A 19,593-nucleotide genomic window follows, 5' to 3' on the forward strand; every position below is an offset into this window, starting at 1 on the left:
GTTGTTTTTTCTTTTAGTTGTTTCTTTGTCAGGTGCATCACATACCCATCCTGTTTCAGGCACTGTGACATGCCTGCTGCTCCACACACCTATAGAAGCGCAGGATGAGAGGCGGACCAGTACCTTATTGGCCGGGGGCTGCCCAGCTGAGGCAGGCGGTAACTGGTCAATTAGCCACGATGGACTATCCTACCGTCAGGAGTCACCCCTGGCGCTCGCGCACACGCCTATTAGCGCAAAGCTTATCACCGGTGACTGCGACTCCCCGTGTTGTAATCCGCACCTATACATGCACGGGTGGAGTGTCCTCTCCACAGGCGCCGCATGCCTGGGACATAGTTTGGAGTCATGAACTTGCCCAGCATCCGAAACCCCCTCTCGACCTTGCCAACTTGACCCACAGGAATGAGACTAGTCATTACGTGCAGAGTTGACTCAGTTGCAGGAGTTGCCGACTTGTTCAGGTTGGACCCTACTGTCGCCTACGGTACTCCGGATCCGTTGCCCCGTCCGCCGATGTAATGTCTGTAATAATAGAAACATGTAATAAATACAAAAATTACAACACGGTTCACTTTATATATGTCAATTATATACATATTGCTCATAAAGGAATGTGTGAACACACCATGCCTCAAGTCTGCTAAGTAATGTTGACAATTTACCAGAGAAACAGTGCATGCATGCGGAAAATCTCCGTAAAAATCACAAAGAAACATGTATTCTAAAACTACGGGTTAAAGACAGATATTTGTTTTCATGGTTTATTGTTACAAAAGCGTTTAGTAGGTTTTTTAGCTCGTGCCGTTTTCGATTATCTTGAATGTTATAAATTATGACATAAGGTTTTGTCATTTTGTGACGGGGATAATAAAGTTTGAAACAGTGCCATTTTGCTACGGAATTAAGAAAGCAAACTGTGACTTTCCATAGATAAGAGCCTTCTTGCTTCACGTGCATTGCGTTTGAACGGATAAGTGCATAAAGGGATCCACAGCTGAGCAGTTATCCAAACGATATCAGCCTGTTAATTGTAAAAGGCAAGATACTCCTTTTTAATACTACTTTGCTTTGATATATGTGATATATCCAATAAATAGTAAATAAAACACTATTAGGTCAGTCTTACACAGATTGACAGTCTCACGGAAAGCTCAAGAAGGCCTGTGTTGTGGGTACTACAATATATACGAGTATACAAATACTTATATACATAGAAAACATCCATGAGTAAGGAACAAATATATGTACATCACACAAAAAAATATTACCCATACCGTGATTCGAACCCCGCGGCTCAGCAGGCAGGATGACCACCCGCTGGACTAGTCCGGTCGTCATACGTATCGCTCCAGTAAATAAGGATACATTATTTAGGTATATAAGTGACGTTATCCTCGTGCAAGTTATTGGAGCGAGGCGTATTGTGAAGAGTGGTCGCGAAAGGTGTGGCATAGCCGTGTATAAACCAATAATGGTGTCCATAGCATTTATGCTGCTAACGGTAAGTTTTTAAGAGGATAGACGATCAATTATCAATATTATACATCGTGTGTTACCAGCAAGTGGGCTATTTTTAAAGGACTGTAATCTAACATGTAGTAGTTAAGTTAACCAGGTCTTTAATTTAATTAATAGTTGGAATATGTGCAGGAGTACGTATATCTGGGCCAAATTATTTCATTTGATGACCATATGTCAAAGGAGGTTGAGAAAAGAATTACAAGTGGTTGGAAAAAATATTGGTCCCTAAAGTATATCATGAAGAACAAATACTTTAGCATGACAACTAAACGTAAGGTATTTAACACCTGTATCCTCCCATGCTTAACGTATGGATGTGAAACTTGGGCCCTCACAGAAGTAGGTACATAGAGAAAAACTCGCGTCATGCCAGCGTGCGATGGAGAGGAGCATTTTGGGACTCAGAAGAAGCGATAGAGTACGAAATATCGACATAAGAGAGAAGACCAAACTGACAGATATCCTACAGAGAATAGACCAATTAAAATAGAAATGGACAGGTCATATGATGCGCTCGAAAGAAGGAAAATGGAGTAAAAAGATCACTAACTGGTACCCCAGAGGATACAGCCGTAAGAAAGGCCCACAGCTCTGTAGATGGGAAGATGAAATAAAACTAATAGCGGGACCATTCTGGAGAAGAGCAACCATGGACAGGACACACTGGAGGGATTTAGAGGAGGCCTTTGCCAGGAGGCAAACTGAGCTACAAGACTTAATTTAAAAAAAACTAAAGAACAGATATAAAATCAAAAACCAAAATATGAAACTTAACTTTAATGCCAACAATGATAATTCAAACTTAAATTAAAACTCAGTAAGAAAGGCTATTTTAATCTAATTTAATTTAATTTAATTTAATTAATAAACAAAAAAAATTGACTTTAATTACAAGTTTTCTAACAACTGTACATGACATGTGACTGTACACGATTTTTACAAAAATCGGTGAATGAAAATCATAGCTATTATAGCTTTCAGTTGATTTCTTTTGCATCTTTAATTACCTACCCTTATAATATAGTTTGTGTGATCATATTTCCACCTTGGGCGTTATTGAATCCCTCAGCCCTACTTTTTGGATTTTATTTTTGATCAATTATCTTTTGGTTCGTTCACAATTGACGTTCACAATGTACGCTCTCGCCGTAAAATATACAACATTTTGCTGCCGTATTACAAAATCTATTTTTTGTTTAACAATCAAGGGAGCTTTTAGGAATGGTGTTTTGAGAATCCGCTTAGCTCCTTAGCTTCAATATATCTAGTTACACCACACTACGTATTTAACAAGCAGAAAGTATGAGGTTCATTAATTTAAAATTGGAAATATTACTGTCTAAGATGAGACTCTAACTCAAGGCTTCTAAATCAAGATAGAGTTTCTTCGAGCTGTACGAGTAATGCCTACTGAAAAACCGTTAAAAAATTTTCTGACACTTATTTTTGTTAAAAGGGTTAATTCCACAAAATAATTACATAATAATTAATATACGAAAGAAAGAAAGCCGAGAAGGACAAGTCCAGTAAGTACCTAGACTTGGCTCACGAGATAACCGCCATGTGGGATGTTGATTCAACGATCATTGTTCCGATAGTCGTTTCAGCGAACGGTCTCATAGCGAAGAGTCTCGACCACCATCTTAAGAGACTCTCGCTAGGTGGATGGATCAAGGGCCAGATGCAGAAGGCGGTGATCTTGGACACGGCGCGGATAGTCCGACGGTTCCTGCAGCCCTAACCACCGGCAGCTTGGGCCCTGCCCTGCTGCTGGCGGCACCCTAGGTTAGGTTTTTTATAATGTGTTTATATGTTTTATATTGTTTTGTAAGTGTTATTTTTATTTTACTTTTATACTCATATTGTACAAAACCTAACTTAAGAAGGAAGATAAATAAAGGAAATATACTTACGAAACTTTAATAAGTAAAGCGGCTAATTTGAACTGTGGTTTGATTTTTATTCACCTGCAATCGTAGCGGATATAATTGTAGGTCATAATTGAGCAAATTGACCTATGAGATGGGTCCTGAAAACTTGAAATAGCAATTTACTCTTCAGCAAATATCAAGGCAGTTTATCAGACGTTTTATCATGAATTCAGGTTTTTCCTCGTATTTAAATTTGTCTGTTAACTATATTTATACATACATACATACATACAATCACGCCTGTATCCCATAAAGGGGTAGGCAGAGCACATGAAACTACTAAAGCTTCAGTGCCACTCTTGGCAAATAAGGGGTTGAAAGAAAACGAAACTGTGACTATATTTATACCTCGTAAAATTTTGAAATTAATTTTAGATGTAAGCTAGCTTTTAAGCTTAAGTAGTCTTAGTTTCTTATATAACTTATATTATTTATTGATTTAAACTAACACGATCTTCACTCATATTATTAAATTAAAACGGGACTTAATCGCGTAAAACTTACGTTTATAACTAACCCGACGTTTGGGACATGACGTCCGTGGTCACGGCTGGCTGGGAGTTGTATCAACATCTTCTAGCTGTAGGTACGAGTTTTTCGAACTACTTACCCGCACCGTTCTGGTTAAATATAAACGTAATTTTTACGCGATTAAGTCCCGTTTTAATTTAATAATATGAACTTATATTATGTTCATATAAAGTCGTATTATACATTCATATTTTTAAATTAATTTGAGATTGGTCAAATTAATATTGTCCACGATCTCATCATGACTTATATTGCACATGAGTAATTTCCAGGAATATTTTTCATCCGCCTAAGCCGACACCGGTTCGAAAAGAACAATATTACTAGAATAATATGACTGAAAACAATTATTTGCCGTCATAGTGAACTCAGTAGGGAAGACCTCTTAGTAATATAATTTCTTAGCATAATAATACGTATAAATCTTAATGAGTCATTATGTTATGCTTCCAGGCGTCAACACTAGCTGTCCACGGAAAATATCTGTCCAAAGGTATACATTTTTATTTATTTATTTATTTAGGTTTACCAACACTAGCAACAATAACTTATGTAATAGTTATTTATGTAACTGTTGCATAATTTCTTATTATGTACAGTGGCATACATTTTATCAACGTCCATTTAAAAACTTTTCTACAACACTTTTCGTACATAACACTACAGGTATGGCTTAATTTCAGGAAAGAGTTAAAATCACCTATAAGTGTTTCACTTTTAACAAGTTCACGGACGGCTAGTGACGTCATCTGTCATAGACTAAAGGAAACAAATGAGTCGCCTATGCTATAGCATACGTCGAATGTGTTAAGATATTTCAAACAAAACAAATGAATGCGACGAGGCATTAATAACTCGAGTCGATTTAGAGATTTCGAATTTCCTCTCTTCATAATTTATAATAAGTAATTTAAAAATCGTATTGATAATCGTAATTATAAATATGACATTATGAATTTTCCAGATCCGGACACACAAAATGGATGTAATGGGAAGACTTTCTGCGATATAAAGCCGGCTGACTATCCCCAGCAGGAAATCGACAGACTTCTCATTAAAGAATTGGTAAGATACCAAGATTTAAAGCTAAGCAGATTTTTATGAATGCACTAAAGGTAGCTCTTCGTGCTAAGCCAGCGAAATAAATCAAAATTAAAACACGATCGTATCAAGCAGTATTAAAAGTCGAAGCTTGAGCGTTAAAAAAATAAGTTTTTTACATAGTGAACCATACCTACCTATCTTTATACCGTACTAGTCAATGAGAGAAAAACACTAAATTAGACACACATTTAAATCAAAATTAAATGTCCTTTTAAAAATGGATCATTTAAAAACCTAATAAAAGAAGTACACTATTGTTGAATTTTTGTTCTTAAATTGTTTTTTTTTCAGCCAAAGCTTCATCGAAGAAAAAGAGAAGGTGCCATAGACACACCCAAACTCGAACCCGGGAGCACTGGCGGCAATTGTAAAACAGTCATGGAGGTATGTTTTCATCATCATTATCTCCTTCCTTGTCGTATCCGACAAAGGCGACTTCATCAACAATTATTGTCCGGATGATGGTATAAATATAAATATATTGGGGACATCTTACACAAATCAACTTAGCCCCAAACTAAGCAAAGCTTGTACTATAGGTGCTAAGCGACGATATACATACTTAAATAGATAAATACATACTTATATACATAGAAAACATCCATGACTCAGGAACAAATATCTGTGCTCATCACACAAATAAATGCCCTTACCGGGATTCGAACCCAGGACCGCGGCTCAGCAGGCAGGGTCACTACCGACTGAGCCAGACCGGTATGCTCTGATGTGGCTTGCAAACCCAAACCCGGGGCCTATTGCATAACAATTTACAACTTGTATTACAAGTGGAACTCTCTTTCTTATAAAATGAATTGGAGGGGGACTACCGCTTGTAATATGAGTTGTAAATTGTTATGCAATAGGCCCTTGGTCGTGAAGACACATTGGAGCTGTCCAGACGTGTTGGAGATATACGTGTAGGAGGGCTTAGCTCGCGTCTTTCGGATATGGCGCTTAGCATCCAGGTTTTCCAACCGCCGCTGCTCAAATTTGTGCTCTTTCTTATGAACACTAGAACTTATACTTTGACATAAATAATAAATAATAAATAAATATTATAGGACATTCTTACACAGATTGACTGAGGCCCACGGTAAGCTCAAGAAGGCTTGTGTTGTGGGTACTCAGACAACGATATATATAATATGTAAATACTTATATACATAGAAAACATCCATGACTCAGGAACAAATATCTGTTGCTCATCACACAAATAAATGCCCTTACCGGGATTCGAACCCGGGACCGCGGCGCAGCAGGCAGGGTCACTACCGACTGCGCCAGACCGGTCGTCAATGTTGTATTGAAATAAAATACCTACGTCAGCATGGGTTAAAAAATGTTATTATTAGTCTTTCCATTGGGCTCTGATATGATCTTTTAGTAAAACATTTCACCAATTACTATAATTATAAAAGTACGAGTATCGAGATCAAGTGAGAGAAAATCGAGTGGCGGAAAAGCTTTCATGGTTTATATTTAAAAATAAATATATGAAAAAAGCCATTTATTCATCAATTGTTTTACATATATATTCTTGTCTATATCTTCTTTCCTTTGATGAACCCCTCATTGGGTGAAGGCCTCCTCCAAAGTGTCCCTATCTAGAGCTAGCGTCATCCACTGTTTCCCTGCGGCCTGGGTTACATCGTCAACCCACCGTCTGTTTGGTCGATCTTCACGCCCTTATATTTACTTACTGTTAATTAAATTAACCAACTAGGTATTCATTTTTACAATTGTCCCTTACCAAACACGAAAAAAAACGTCGGACAATTTTATTCTACCATTGCTACTTTGGTTATACTCGGGTTCCATAAAGAAATAAAACAATTTCTGTTCTTGATTTACCCACACATATAATCAAAATCATCATACACAATACATCTATCGTTTTTTTGATAATTAGATAATTAACTTTTGCAGATGAAGACTCCGTACGAGCTCAGAAATAAAGACCACGTTCCGCAAATCGTAGTGCAATCGAAATTCTTCGAGCAAAAGATACCGCACGTGACGTGTGAGATCACGTGAGTGTATTAAATTACATACATAATTGTTATAGGACATTATTACATAATCGACTAATTTGATGAAGACGTTGTTAGTGCAAGGGGCCCAAAGTGCACTCAGGTGCGCGATAATATTGGGCGTGCAGCGTGGCGCGGCATGCGGCGTGAATGTCAAAACAATTGAATCTCATACAAGGGTCCTGAGTCAATGCTGCATAGCGTGCACGCACGCTCGCCCTCCCCGCCAAACTCTCCGCTTCGAGCATCCATTCAGGTCTTAAACTGCAAGAAAGAGAGATTAAAGAACCATTGAGAGATCTTATATCATACAAATAGAAAAGACCCGGATTACTACCAAGTTTATCGACATTGAACCGGGTGAAAAGCTTCAAAACTAAATCAACTAAACGGTTCATTCAATCAAAAGATACTTTGAGCAATCGATTGTAGGTTAAGAACTTCATGTTAGATTTTTTTATTACAGAGACGAGCCCTGCTTTCAAAACCTACTACGACAAGATTCCAACACCGAAACAATGTGCAAGCAGAAGTTCATCAACACCTTGTTATTCGTATATGACCCTCAGAATAACAAAGTGAACGCAATCGACAGTCCAATTCCTATCGACTGTGTGTGTGAAACATCCTAACTATTCGTAAACTATTAGGAGAATTGAAAGGATACATCAAATATTTGAGAAACCAGTATGTTTGGGGTTGATATGCGTGCCAATGGCTTCACAACCAGGGTTGCAGAAGACCGTGCGAAGTGGAGGAGGAAAAGCCGGGCAGCGGACCCCGGGCTCCGAAGCGCTCGAGCTGAGGATGCAACCGGGAAAACGCTAAGATGAGAGACAGAGAGAGAGAGAGAGAGAGAGAGAGAGAGAGAGAGGCTAATAAATTATTAGGATAATTGAAAGGAGACATAAAAGAAAGAAGACACCACACCAGTATGTTTATTTCCCGCCTCTGTTACTAGAAAAGATAAGTTTCAGTAGGATAGGAGCTTTTGGAGTCTAGCTGTTAGGCGTATCATTTGATATAGTCAAGGCCTTTGCTAATTAATAACGAACTAAGCATATGCCAATATTGGCATAATCATGAGAGACACTAGAAAGAAGATTATTTGATAGCAATTTACCAATTGCTTTTGAGTGATAAAAAATAAAGATTACACTACTCCTTGTCTGACTAGCAGAGCAAATATCTCATAAATACTTACCATTAATCAGTGGCCGAGGATATCTCAAACTAAAGGCGGAGTAAGAGAGTAGGTTTGTAGTTTTGTACGTTCTTGGGTGTCTATTCGTTCCCATAAAGTCCTAATATATCTTTTGTCCACATTATCGTTAGTCATAATTTAGTGTTGCTCAGAAACACGTAACTTTTCAGGAATGCCTTAAAACAAACCTAACCTAACCTATCTATAAATGACCACAATGAAAACCCTGAAAAGTTAACCGTTTCAGGATTATGATAAATGATAATATGGCAATAATTACATTATGACTTTCAATCATTATGTCAAGCAAAGGGATCCGTTTCTACTTAGGTACATAGTTTATACCCGCAAGTCTCCAGCCTCTAAACCCTGATGCCAGTTAACAGCTAACCCATGCCATACGATTGCTATTAAAATCAAGTTAGGCACAAAACACACGGTGGACGTAAACTTTCGCGAGTGTCATTGACACAAGTTTTTGTTACTATTGTCGAATTGTCGCTTATAGATTCAATAGAATGTTGAATTGTAAATTGTAAATTCTGTATTGCGTTTTACTATAAACGAATAAACATTTTATACGATTATTGTTGTTATTATTTTTGAACTTGCTTGAATAAATTTTCTATCTATACAGATAAAATTGTTTATAAGAACAATAAAAATGTGGTAAACAAGCGGACGGAACATTTGATGGTAAGCGTTTGTCATCGTCTATGGATACATTGGATACCCATAACTCCACAGAGCTTGCTGCGGAAGAGTATGACCTGATGCACAGATAATCTATAGATTAACATGACTGTGTTGTTTTCGCCTGATTACGTAAAAGTATACTTTAAAAATATTTTTTGCCTTTAATTGTTCGGTTAATTGGACAATACTTAATCATATAAGAACGACTTTAAATAACCTAAACACAAAACTAAAATTTTGAAAAAACCCCGAGCGCGACATTTTTTTATTTATATGAGCCTAGAGTGTCCCACTGCTGGGCAAAGGCCTCCCTCTTCGCTTTCCACGTATCCCGGTCCTGACCCGTTTCCCACCAGTTCTCATCAAAAGCGTCAAGGTCATCTCGCCAACGTCGTCGAGGCTTTCCGCGACCCCGGGTTCGATTTGGTGGGACCCAATTGGTTGTCGCTTTAGCCCACATGTCATCCGGCATACGACAAACGTGCCCTGCCCAGTCCCACTTAAGCTTGGCGGCTGTTTCAGCTACGTCAGTTATCCGTGTTTTGGAGCGTAGTACAGTGTTTCTGATGCGATCGGTCAACTTCACGCGCGACATAGTAGACCGATTTTCATGAAACATGACTAAGAACACTCCCGACTAACTCACCTTTTAGACAAAAAAAAAACTAAATCTAAATCGGTCCATCCGTTCGGGAGCTACGATGCCACAGACAGACACACACAGACAGACAAACAGACAGACAGACACGTCAAACTTACCGTCGTTTTTGCGTCGGGGGTTAATAAAAAAGGGTCAAGTAGCCTATTCTAGCGCCATAAGATTGTCGATGAGACGTCAGATATTTATGCAGCCTTCTGCCGTCTGATGTTATGGCTGAATTAAATACGAGTACATACAATGTGTAAATAATGTAAGTATTTCCCATATTTAAGTACACGAGTACAACCGAGTTAGCAACTGTGTACTTACCTATGTTTTCCTGTTGCGTCAAAGGATGCGTATGCGGTTCCGCGATAAGGCAATAATTAATTTAATTTAATGTAGTACAATTAATGCTTTAAGTGTAATTACATAATGAAAAGAAGAATAAGTAGACTTTTCTCACGTAATAACTAATAAGCTTCAAAGTATCAAGATTTAACAGTGTTGCCAATGGTACCTATCCAAATTATTAACTAACTACTTACATGGCCTGAAACTTGACGACATTACCAGGCCATTACATGACCAAATTGACAACCGGTCTGGCGCAGTCGGTAGTGACCCTGCCTGCTACGCCGCGGCCTCGGGTTCGAATCCCGGCAAGGGCATTTATTTGTGTAATGAGCACAGATATTTGTTCCCGAGTCATGGATGTTTTCTATTATGTATATAAGTATTTATATATTATATATATCGTTGTCTGAGTACCCACAACACAAGCCTTCTTGAGCTTACAGTGGGCCTCAGTCAATCTGTGGAAGAATGTCCTATAATATTTATTTATTTTATTTATTTATTATTCAGGCGAAGCAACTTGACAAAAACATAAAGGAATTTCATACAAAAGAGCGGCGACGGCATTATCTGCCGAGTTTTTTTGTACAAACAAGCATACTGCTCTTCTGATGGTAAGCAGTGGTGAGGGTTGCAGATAGATGTCTGCAACTCCAGAGGTGTTAGTGCGTTTTCATATTATCCGAGCCGATATCGGACGTCGGAAGGATTTCAAAGGCAAAAATCAAAGATGGCGGCTTAAATTTATGTTTTATCGGTCCTATCGGCGCGTTGCCGACCCCAAGAAATCTGTACACTCCAAAGGACCCCCTAAAACCTGCGGAAAAACCGCTTTTCGCGATTAGACCGAGATCGAAATGGCGTTTTCGCGTAGAGAGAGCAAAGTTGGAAAATTTAAGTGAAATTCTTAACCCAGTGAAAAAAAACGAACCTTTTAAGTGGGTTTGCCGTGGTATTAAGTACCTAATATTATCAATACTAATACTAATGTCATATACTAATACTAATCCATACTAATATTATAAATGGGAAAGTGTGTGTGTCTGCTTGTTTGTCCGTCTTTAACGGCAAAATGGAGCGACGAATTGACGTCATTTTTTAAGTGGAGATAGTTGAAGGGATGCAGAGTGACATAGGCTACTTTTTGTCTCTTTCTAACGCGAGCGAAGCCGCGGGCAAAAGCTAGTGTCATATATATGGGAAAGTGTGTGTGTCTGTTTGTTTGTCCGTCTTTCATGGCAAAACGGAGCGATGAATTGAAGTGTTTTTTTTAAGTGGAGATAATTGAAGGGATGGAGAGTGATATAGGCCATTTTTTGTCTCTTTCTGACCCCCCGCTTCCCTAAAATGGGGGGTGGAAGTTTATATGGAGCATTCCGCAATTTTTGAATTTAACGCGAGTGAAACCGCGGGTAAAAGCTAGTTATGTTATATATAGGTATAATTAATTCCATTGCACCATATTACACGAGCGTTATCGAAGTACCTTTATCCTGTGACGTGCAGAACAGGGAAAATCTGCGGCTATATAAGATAAGTTAACTTGTATGTGGCCATCAGTTACTGTGTGTACCTCTTGACTGTACTTAATAACAAAATACTTTAGGAGAATGGCTACAGTGATATTTGTGTTCGTGGTATGTTATTTTTTATATAATTTTCTTTTTTTCTTAAAAAACATTTGAACACACATCTATTTCCAAAATTGATTGGTCTCTGAGTTTTACTACAAGTTTTACGTTTTAATATTTATGCATGTGCAATATTTTATTGTAATTTATTGATTTTTTGCTAATATTTTAATTCGTTTATGATTTCAGCTCGCCGTTCTGACGAATCTTTCAGAATCCTACTCTATTCCATACCATCCTGGTAATATTCATTATATAAAATGTATTTATATAAAATAACTATGTATTTTTTTATATACTACTGCGTGCGTAGCCGAATGCACAAACGCTCACGATACGCTCACGAAACGAAACGCTCGTAGATATCTATCTCTATCGCTCTTGTATATTGGCGCGACAGAGCCAGACTACCTTTTGGGGCGTTTCGTTTCGCGTCGTAGAAATGCCATTCGGCTACGGGGCCTGAAGTACCTAACTAAATACCATTGATTTCAGGCAATGCAATTGAAGATTCCTGGCCATATGAATGCAAGGGAAGAAATTACTGTTGGATACAAACCGAGGGGTACAAAAACCTACAAAAGATATTCGACGATGTTTTAAGTGGACAAGTAAGTTTGTGGTACAGTACTTCAAATTAGGAATAAAGGTTACCCAACCAAGGCACACGGCTTTCTTGTAAAAGAGGGTAGTGTAGGTAGTGTATGAACTCCGAGGCAAATCTAGAACGTGCAAGTGACCCAAAAATAGTCATACTCACCGAGATGCCGATACAACTTACAGCAATTTTGATAGTTATTTATTTGCACAAATAAATCACAAATGGTAGATAATTCTTAAAATATTTTTCACCTATTTTAGTAGTACTTATGCCTACCCTTATCTTATTTTAGTACATGCAATATGCACCAGAAGATATTAGCGACCGGGACGGTGATGTGCTAGACGTTGGAAACTGCAAACCATCTATGCCTGACGTAAGTATACATCTTAAGCTGAGTTTAGACGTGCAAGTTATTGCTGCAAGTTTTGAGACAGAAGTATACGCAAGAAAGAGATGCAGATATTTGCCACTCACTCTTACATATAGCTGTGTCTCAAAACTTGCAGCAATAACTTGCTGGTCTAAACTCAGCTTTAGTGTAAGGACGGAGTGGACGCTCGGGACGGAACGCTCACGGCTCAGCATCGACATTGGTCTAAGCGCGACAGCGGCGAGCGGCGGCAATACATTGAAGCGAGACACAGCGATGGGACTTTTCATTCGCACGTCTGGCACGTGGCTGGGCCGTCAGAGTGGCGTGAAGCGGGGCGGGTGAGCGTGCATCCACATTATGCAGCGTCGACTCAGGACACTTGTATGAGCTTCAATTGTTTGATATACACGCCGCACGTCCTGCCTCGCTGCACGCCCAATATGGTAAATAAATTTTCCCCTCACTATAGCGAGGAAACTACAACGCAAAAAAATGCGTTTATCACTGCTTCCAGTAGTTCTATAGGTGGTAAATCGTCTTTATTACTAGATTCACATACTTTATCAATTTAAAAGCAGTTAATTTGACTTTATTCAAGGTCAAATTACTTTACTCACTAGTGGATAAAATGCGTTTTTACCCGCTGGTATTAAAGGACAAAACACGTGTTTCCGAGCTAGTGAGGGGAAAATAAATAAATAAATAAATATTGGGGGATTGGGGGAAGGCGCTAGGCCAGACCGGTCGTCAATGTCAATATAAAAAAAAAAAAAATAATATGAGCATGCACTCAGCCCCACGGACCTCTCATTTCGCTTACGCTTAAAGACTGCTGAAGTGTGCAAAAGAGAAGCTGTTACGTATATATGATCATCCTGTAGAAAAAAGGCAGACTACAAATGAAAAAAACGTGACCATTATTGATGACAGGCAGCGGCCGCTAGCGGCCTACTCAATTTAAGTTAACGGATTAATCGGACCTTTCAGTACAAATAGTTGCATTTAGAGGATACAGTGGGTGATTTCCGTTTCGATTAAACAGTTAGAAAAGCAAATTATTCATAATTACAAAATTATTCATAATTAGTGCATAATTTCTGAATGTAATACTCCCAATGACACTTGACATTGGTCTAGTTTTGGGCTCACTTTTAATATTCGACGGTTCTTCTTTGTCATCTTACTTCTATGCTCCGACCTTACACTGTCTTACATAGTCACAAGCACAATGTAGTTAGTTTCAGCCAGGCCGTAATGGAAATACTTGATAATTTTCAGCGCAAGAAAATATACATGATCAAAGACGAAGATGGTACGGTCTGGTATGTCCCGCACACCGCCAACTACAGCGTTTCGATCCAAATCGAGGAATGCGGGTAAGTTACACCATCAATACTTAATAACTACATATAAGCGCATGAGTCAGATTTGCAAGAAAGGATCATATTTGCAATGATGGATTCCTGAATTAAGACTTATATCTACCTGTACTAACTAACAGGCCTTTGCATCTATAACAGATGATTCAAGCAGCATCCTTGCGATACTTACGTGCGTGGCTGTAGAGCCCGATTCGAGAGATGATACCTGTTCATACTGTACTCTATAAAACTTATGTATCATATTAATGTAGATAAAGTTATGTAATGTAGTTGTATGCATTTGCGAATGTGGGGAACATTCACAATCCTGGTACTTCTTCTGGTAGTCTTCAGAAACGTGTAGATATTAAACTTATTTTAATTTCTATCCAGAAAACACACACGCCTTACGCCAGATGATCAACTTGGTTTGAACGACTATGAGTTGTTGAAGAGACATGTTTACTGCGTCGAGCAAAGAGTGGACTTTCCATTCCCCGTACTGTACCAGGATGGCGGCAAATATGGTGTCAAGCTGATGTCACCTGCGAGAGGGATTCCACTGAGTTGCTCCACTAAAATACTTAAACATTGACAGACTGTTGATGAGACCATGGAAAAGATTTTGGATAATAAAAGTCAACATTTAGGATAAGTGCTCTCTGGAAGTTACTATCATCGATCTAAACTACCTAGATGCACCATCACGGCTTAGAATGTGTCCGCAGCAAATTGTGCTTGAAAATGTTCTAAGCACAATTGGGCGGTCAGTAGCGCTTCACCCGCCGTGTCGGCAACATGCCTAAGTGCTCCGTAAAAAAGTGCAAAAATAACACCTTATATACGTTAAAAAAGGTTGACGTATCGTATTTCCGGTAAGTAATTGTTAATAATTTTATAATGTTATGCATTTGTGGCCAAAATGGCTTCCTAACTTACTAAAAACATTTATTTTCTAGAATAATTAAAGTAAATTCCTTGATTTGGTCTTACGCAGTTTGTCTCTTTCTCTCGCGCTATACTAGTAATGAGCGGACGGCGACAAAAGATAGTTGAAGTGGAACATAGTTAAAAATGGAATGATGGAGTCGCTAATATATATTTTTTGTAAAAGAAGCCTATTTCATATTAATAATGTATGTATTTATTTATTATTATGGACCAATAAGTCTGAAATAAATGATTTCAATTCAATAACATTAATACATATTATCTTATAAATTACTTTAATTATAAAAAGAAACAACCCGGGAATAGCAAATTCGTTTTTAAGTAATAAAAATGGTTTTTATTCCAGATTCCCAAAACAAGACGTTGAAAGGGAAAAATGGCGCAAGATTATAGCTGAGGAGCGGAGAGAAGATTTACCCACACAAAGCTTTGAAAGAAATTACGTAGAATAATAAATTAATGTCATCATTCAATTCTTCTTTGTTTTAATAGCTACTTAATTCATATTCTCCAAGTGCTCCATCCCTCACACACCACATACAATCCCTCAACTGTTTAATACCTTAAATATCGTAGATAGTTTATATTGCTGAAAGAAGACTTTATTTTATTCTCAAAACTTAGAAACTTTGACGACCGGTCTGGCGCAGTCGGTAGTGACCCTGCCTGCTACACCGCGGTCCCGGGTTCGAATCCCGGTAAGGGCATTTGTTTGTGTGATGAGCACAGATATTTGTTCCCGAGTCATGGATGTTTTCTATGAATATAAGTATTTATATATTATATATATCGTTGTCTGAGTACCCACAACACAAGCCTTCTTGAGCTTACCGTGGGCCTCAGTCAGTCTGTGTAAGAATGTCCTATAATATTTATTTATTTATTTATTTAGTAAATGTGCATTCAAATTTTTTTGATTTTTACTATGAGGACTTATACAGGATGTATTTTGATAGCGGGTCAGTAAGGCCGGTATGAGATCCCGTAGTCCTACATGAAAATAGTCTAAGGGGACCATCCATCAATTTCAAATTGATGAAAAATGGCATTTACAGATTTTTGAAAATTTTTCATTTTTCATAAATTTGAAATTGATGGATGGTCCCCTTAGACTATTTTCATGTAGGACTACGGGATCTCATACCGGCCTTACTGACCCGCTATCAAAATACACCCTGTATAAGTCCTCATAGTAAAAATTAAAAAAATAATAATGCACTTTTACTAAGTTTAGAAAATAAAATGAAGTCTTCTTTCAGCAAAATATGCTATCTACGATATTTAAGGTACTTTCCCTCCATGTGACATCGCCGTGGGACACCCTGTATATACCTCAGTTGACTCTATTTAATAATGCAAACATTGCAAAACGTGGAGGTATTGATCAGTTGCAATTGTCCCCCAGTCCAAATTGTCCCGCCGTACCTTATATATTTTTTTGTTTGAGATAATATCAATAAAAATATCATACAGTATAAACTCATTTTTTTTCGCTTAAAATACGCAACATCTCGAAAAATGTTATACCAAACGTTTTGTTCCTTAAGAAATTTTCTATCTAATAGGATTTTTTAAAACAGTTTTTCGCACAAATACCGCAAATTTCCTCATCTCGCCTTTCATCTCATAGCGCGACTCCCATGATGCCTCTGTCCATCCTCGTTCCCAATGTAAAAATGGCGTTTAGATTGTTGCAGCGCGAACGAAATTAAACTTATGTTGGTTGCAATAAGACGTAGATTTGTTTAAAAATATGCACACCTGCGATCTGCGGTAATAAAATTTTATGGCTTTCGCGATGATCACATTCATTAATGTCATAACCGCCAATTGCTTGCATTTGAAATTGAACTTTAAGTACTAAGAAATAACGTTGTTTTTGTAAAAAAATGAAAGTAGTTTTTACTACATTGCGAAGTTTCCGTTTGTCAACTAGACGCACACATTTGCAACTAAGCGATCGGACACTTTTGAGTGTCGAATTTGCAGGTGATAGTGTATCTAGGGAAGTTTAAATCGATGGTTACTATACCAGGGTGCGTAGCTGAATGGCACAAACGCTCACGAAACGCTCACGAAACGAAACGCTCGTAGATATCTATCTCTATCGCTCATTCGTATTGGCGCCACAGAGCCAGACTACCTTTCGCGGCGTTTCGTTTTCGTTTCGCAACGGAGAAATGCCATTCGGCTACGGCACCTGTATGGTGAACCAGAAAACATTGTGTTAATTTTTACACGAATGTTTAACGTGAAATGACGTAAACGTTTCGGTAAGCTTTTGTATGGAATTTTATAATAGACATGTGAGATAAAATACACAATTGTATTTATTATTTAACCTTCTCTATCCTTACCAATCCCTTGGATATTTTGTTCTGTGGGATCTAATCTGACCCAATAAGGTACTCTGGTCATATCGAGGGAAAGCCTAATTATTGGTCAATAAATTTGTTTCTTGGAGCATGCACCGTAGGGGCGCGTGTCGTAAATGTAACGTTTATAATTCTGATGTAACCCAAAAGATGGTAGAACATTCTACGTGCACGAATACGTACAAAAACATCGGCGACCTGAAATATCTATGTGGGTAGTGGGTACTTGTTTATGGTTCTTATTTTGGCCACAAGATGGCAAACCTTGCCACCGACTTACAGACCATGTCATCGAGTCATTCAAATAGAGAAACTTCTTGGATAAGAGAAGCTTTATTTACTGTCTTTAACTTTTGTGACCCGTGTGGTGACGGGTTTAGAATTTCACCACCCCCTTTCTTCCCGTGGGTGTCATAGGAGTCGACTGTGGGATATGGGTTAAATTGTGGCGTAGGCGAGAGGCTGGCGACCTGTCACTGCAATGTTACAATTTGGATTTCTTTCAACCCCTTTTTGCCAAGAGTGGCACTGGAACTTAGTATTCATGTGCTCTGCCTACCCCTTTATGGGATACAGGCATGATTATATGTATGTATGTATGTTTAACTTTTGTGCAAAAGTATTATAAAAGTCATATTTTCAAACCGATTAAAATTAGAACCAGTTCTGTATAATTTTGGCAGAGCAGCTGACAGAGACATCACTCTTGGGCGCCACAGACTCCAAAGCAGTGCTATCTAGCATCAGTACGGGGAACATGAATGGGATCCTCGTTTTGTGGCAGATAACCGGGAAGTCTTTTTGCTTAGTTTCATCAAGGTTATGCCGATCGAGTCCACTCAGTTCACATACAGATCTCAGGGAGTTGCAGCCAGCTACATCCTGATCGCCGCCGGTGTGGCTCATAAGCATGATGCCTTTCGCGAAGTTGAAACTCTAAAATATACAGTCATGCAGTATCTTTACTTGACTTAAGTATTTTGACCGGAATATAGACTATGATTAGGTACTTTCATGATTTTTGTCGAGCTAGCGACGTTTGGTCGGTTAAGACGATACGGTGGTCAATTCTCCATACAAACGCTCTCGACTATTGCCTCCCTGGTTTTTGAAGATAGAGCAATGATTTTTTTCAACAGAGATTGTTATTATTTTTATCTGTGTCGGACCGTTTTGATTTTTTTGATATTCTGCTTTCTAAAGATTCTAGAGCTAATCAAAAATTTCCAAAAACGGCCTTTTTCACTGTGGCGCAAAAAAAGGTGTGATACTCAAGATTGGTGACAATAAAAAAAAAAACTAAACGGTCCGACATAGATTATTTCATTGTTATTCAGATTCTCAAATTTTGTTCAGATTGATTAAGTTTTGAAGGAGGAAAGAGTCGAGAGCGGAACCTCGATTTTAAAGATTTCTTTGAAATATATTTTGACTGAGTTGTTCTTAATGGACAATTTTTTTTCGATACATCTAGTTAATAACACTTGGATATTTAACTAAAATTCCCAAATTGAAAGGGGAACTCCTTTCCATTTTAGCATTTTCGCTACCGCATCCTCTTAAAGCCAATTAATTCCGCGTCGATAGGTTTGGGGAAATCCTAAGTAGAAAACTACGCCGTCGGGTCAAGATTTCCACTATCGTAAATACAGTTCTAAGTAGCGGTCTTTATAAATTGTACTTGTTACCATTTTGTAGTTGTACACTAATTAGTCTCATTACCCACAATACCCACTATCAGTGACCTCTTAACTGCCGGGTCATGCGTATCGTATGTCGTTGAGGAAACTGGGAAGAATTGAAATACGTTTTACTTTTTCGGTTGCAACTCTGTTATATTACCTAGAAGCTAAGACTCCGTCTATGCATTTATCTGATCTGTAAACCAATTCTCTTGATAATTAGGTAAGATGTAACCAGTACTGAGGGATTCAGCACACATTCTAAACTTGAAATTATAAAACAAATTAAAAAGAAAACTATCACTTGAATAAGAACCGCAGTTCAATTTAAAATAAGGGACTACTTATTAAATATCGAATTCTTCATATTCCCTACGTGCACGTTTGCTCTTTCATATTAAATTGTATCTTGTCAAATTAGTTTCAACGGCTGCTACGCCGCTATTATTAATGTTGGACATGCCCAATTAGATGACGTGTATTTGTGACAATCAGTGCCACTCTGTCTCTTTCGAAAGCAGATCTAAGAACCTCATGGGCCGTGGCAAAATGTCGAGATAACGCTAGGAGGAAAACGGCTAAAAAAAAATGTCAGTGGG

The 19,593-nt window shown here is 38.2% G+C and overlaps 2 protein-coding genes across 2 annotated transcripts; both read left to right on the forward strand.

Annotated features, from left to right (window-relative positions):
• Positions 1 to 1,418: 1,418 nt before the first annotated feature.
• On the forward strand, positions 1,419 to 8,909 carry LOC125242716. The gene is made up of 6 exons (XM_048151622.1): positions 1,419 to 1,504; positions 4,440 to 4,479; positions 4,951 to 5,051; positions 5,382 to 5,474; positions 7,017 to 7,120; positions 7,587 to 8,909. Exons 1-6 carry the CDS (start codon positions 1,475 to 1,477, stop codon positions 7,750 to 7,752), a joined length of 534 nt encoding a protein of 177 aa, XP_048007579.1. The 5' UTR covers positions 1,419 to 1,474; the 3' UTR covers positions 7,753 to 8,909.
• Positions 8,910 to 11,554: 2,645 nt separating this feature from the next.
• Positions 11,555 to 17,028, forward strand: LOC125224826. Its single transcript, XM_048128302.1, has 7 exons — positions 11,555 to 11,654; positions 11,838 to 11,889; positions 12,144 to 12,259; positions 12,542 to 12,625; positions 13,904 to 14,001; positions 14,380 to 14,654; positions 16,960 to 17,028. The coding sequence occupies exons 1-6, from the start codon at positions 11,628 to 11,630 to the stop codon at positions 14,579 to 14,581; spliced, it is 579 nt and encodes a 192-aa protein (XP_047984259.1). The 5' UTR covers positions 11,555 to 11,627; the 3' UTR covers positions 14,582 to 14,654; positions 16,960 to 17,028.
• The last annotated feature ends 2,565 nt before the right edge of the window (positions 17,029 to 19,593 follow it).

The sequence above is a fragment of the Leguminivora glycinivorella genome, chromosome 3, assembly GCF_023078275.1.
Source record: "Leguminivora glycinivorella isolate SPB_JAAS2020 chromosome 3, LegGlyc_1.1, whole genome shotgun sequence".
Lineage (NCBI taxonomy): Eukaryota > Metazoa > Arthropoda > Insecta > Lepidoptera > Tortricidae > Leguminivora > Leguminivora glycinivorella.

Bases quoted from the DNA above. Each gene is read 5' to 3' on its own strand.
- LOC125242716 (XM_048151622.1), top strand. From the start codon at position 1,475: ATGGTGTCCATAGCATTTATGCTGCTAACG. The intron at 4,480-4,950 runs GTATACATTTTT...TGAATTTTCCAG, and splicing joins CGGAAAATATCTGTCCAAAG to ATCCGGACACACAAAATGGA. The intron at 5,475-7,016 runs GTATGTTTTCAT...TAACTTTTGCAG, and splicing joins ATTGTAAAACAGTCATGGAG to ATGAAGACTCCGTACGAGCT.
- LOC125224826 (XM_048128302.1), top strand. From the start codon at position 11,628: ATGGCTACAGTGATATTTGTGTTCGTG. The intron at 11,655-11,837 runs GTATGTTATTTT...TTATGATTTCAG, and splicing joins CAGTGATATTTGTGTTCGTG to CTCGCCGTTCTGACGAATCT. The intron at 12,260-12,541 runs GTAAGTTTGTGG...ATCTTATTTTAG, and splicing joins ACGATGTTTTAAGTGGACAA to TACATGCAATATGCACCAGA.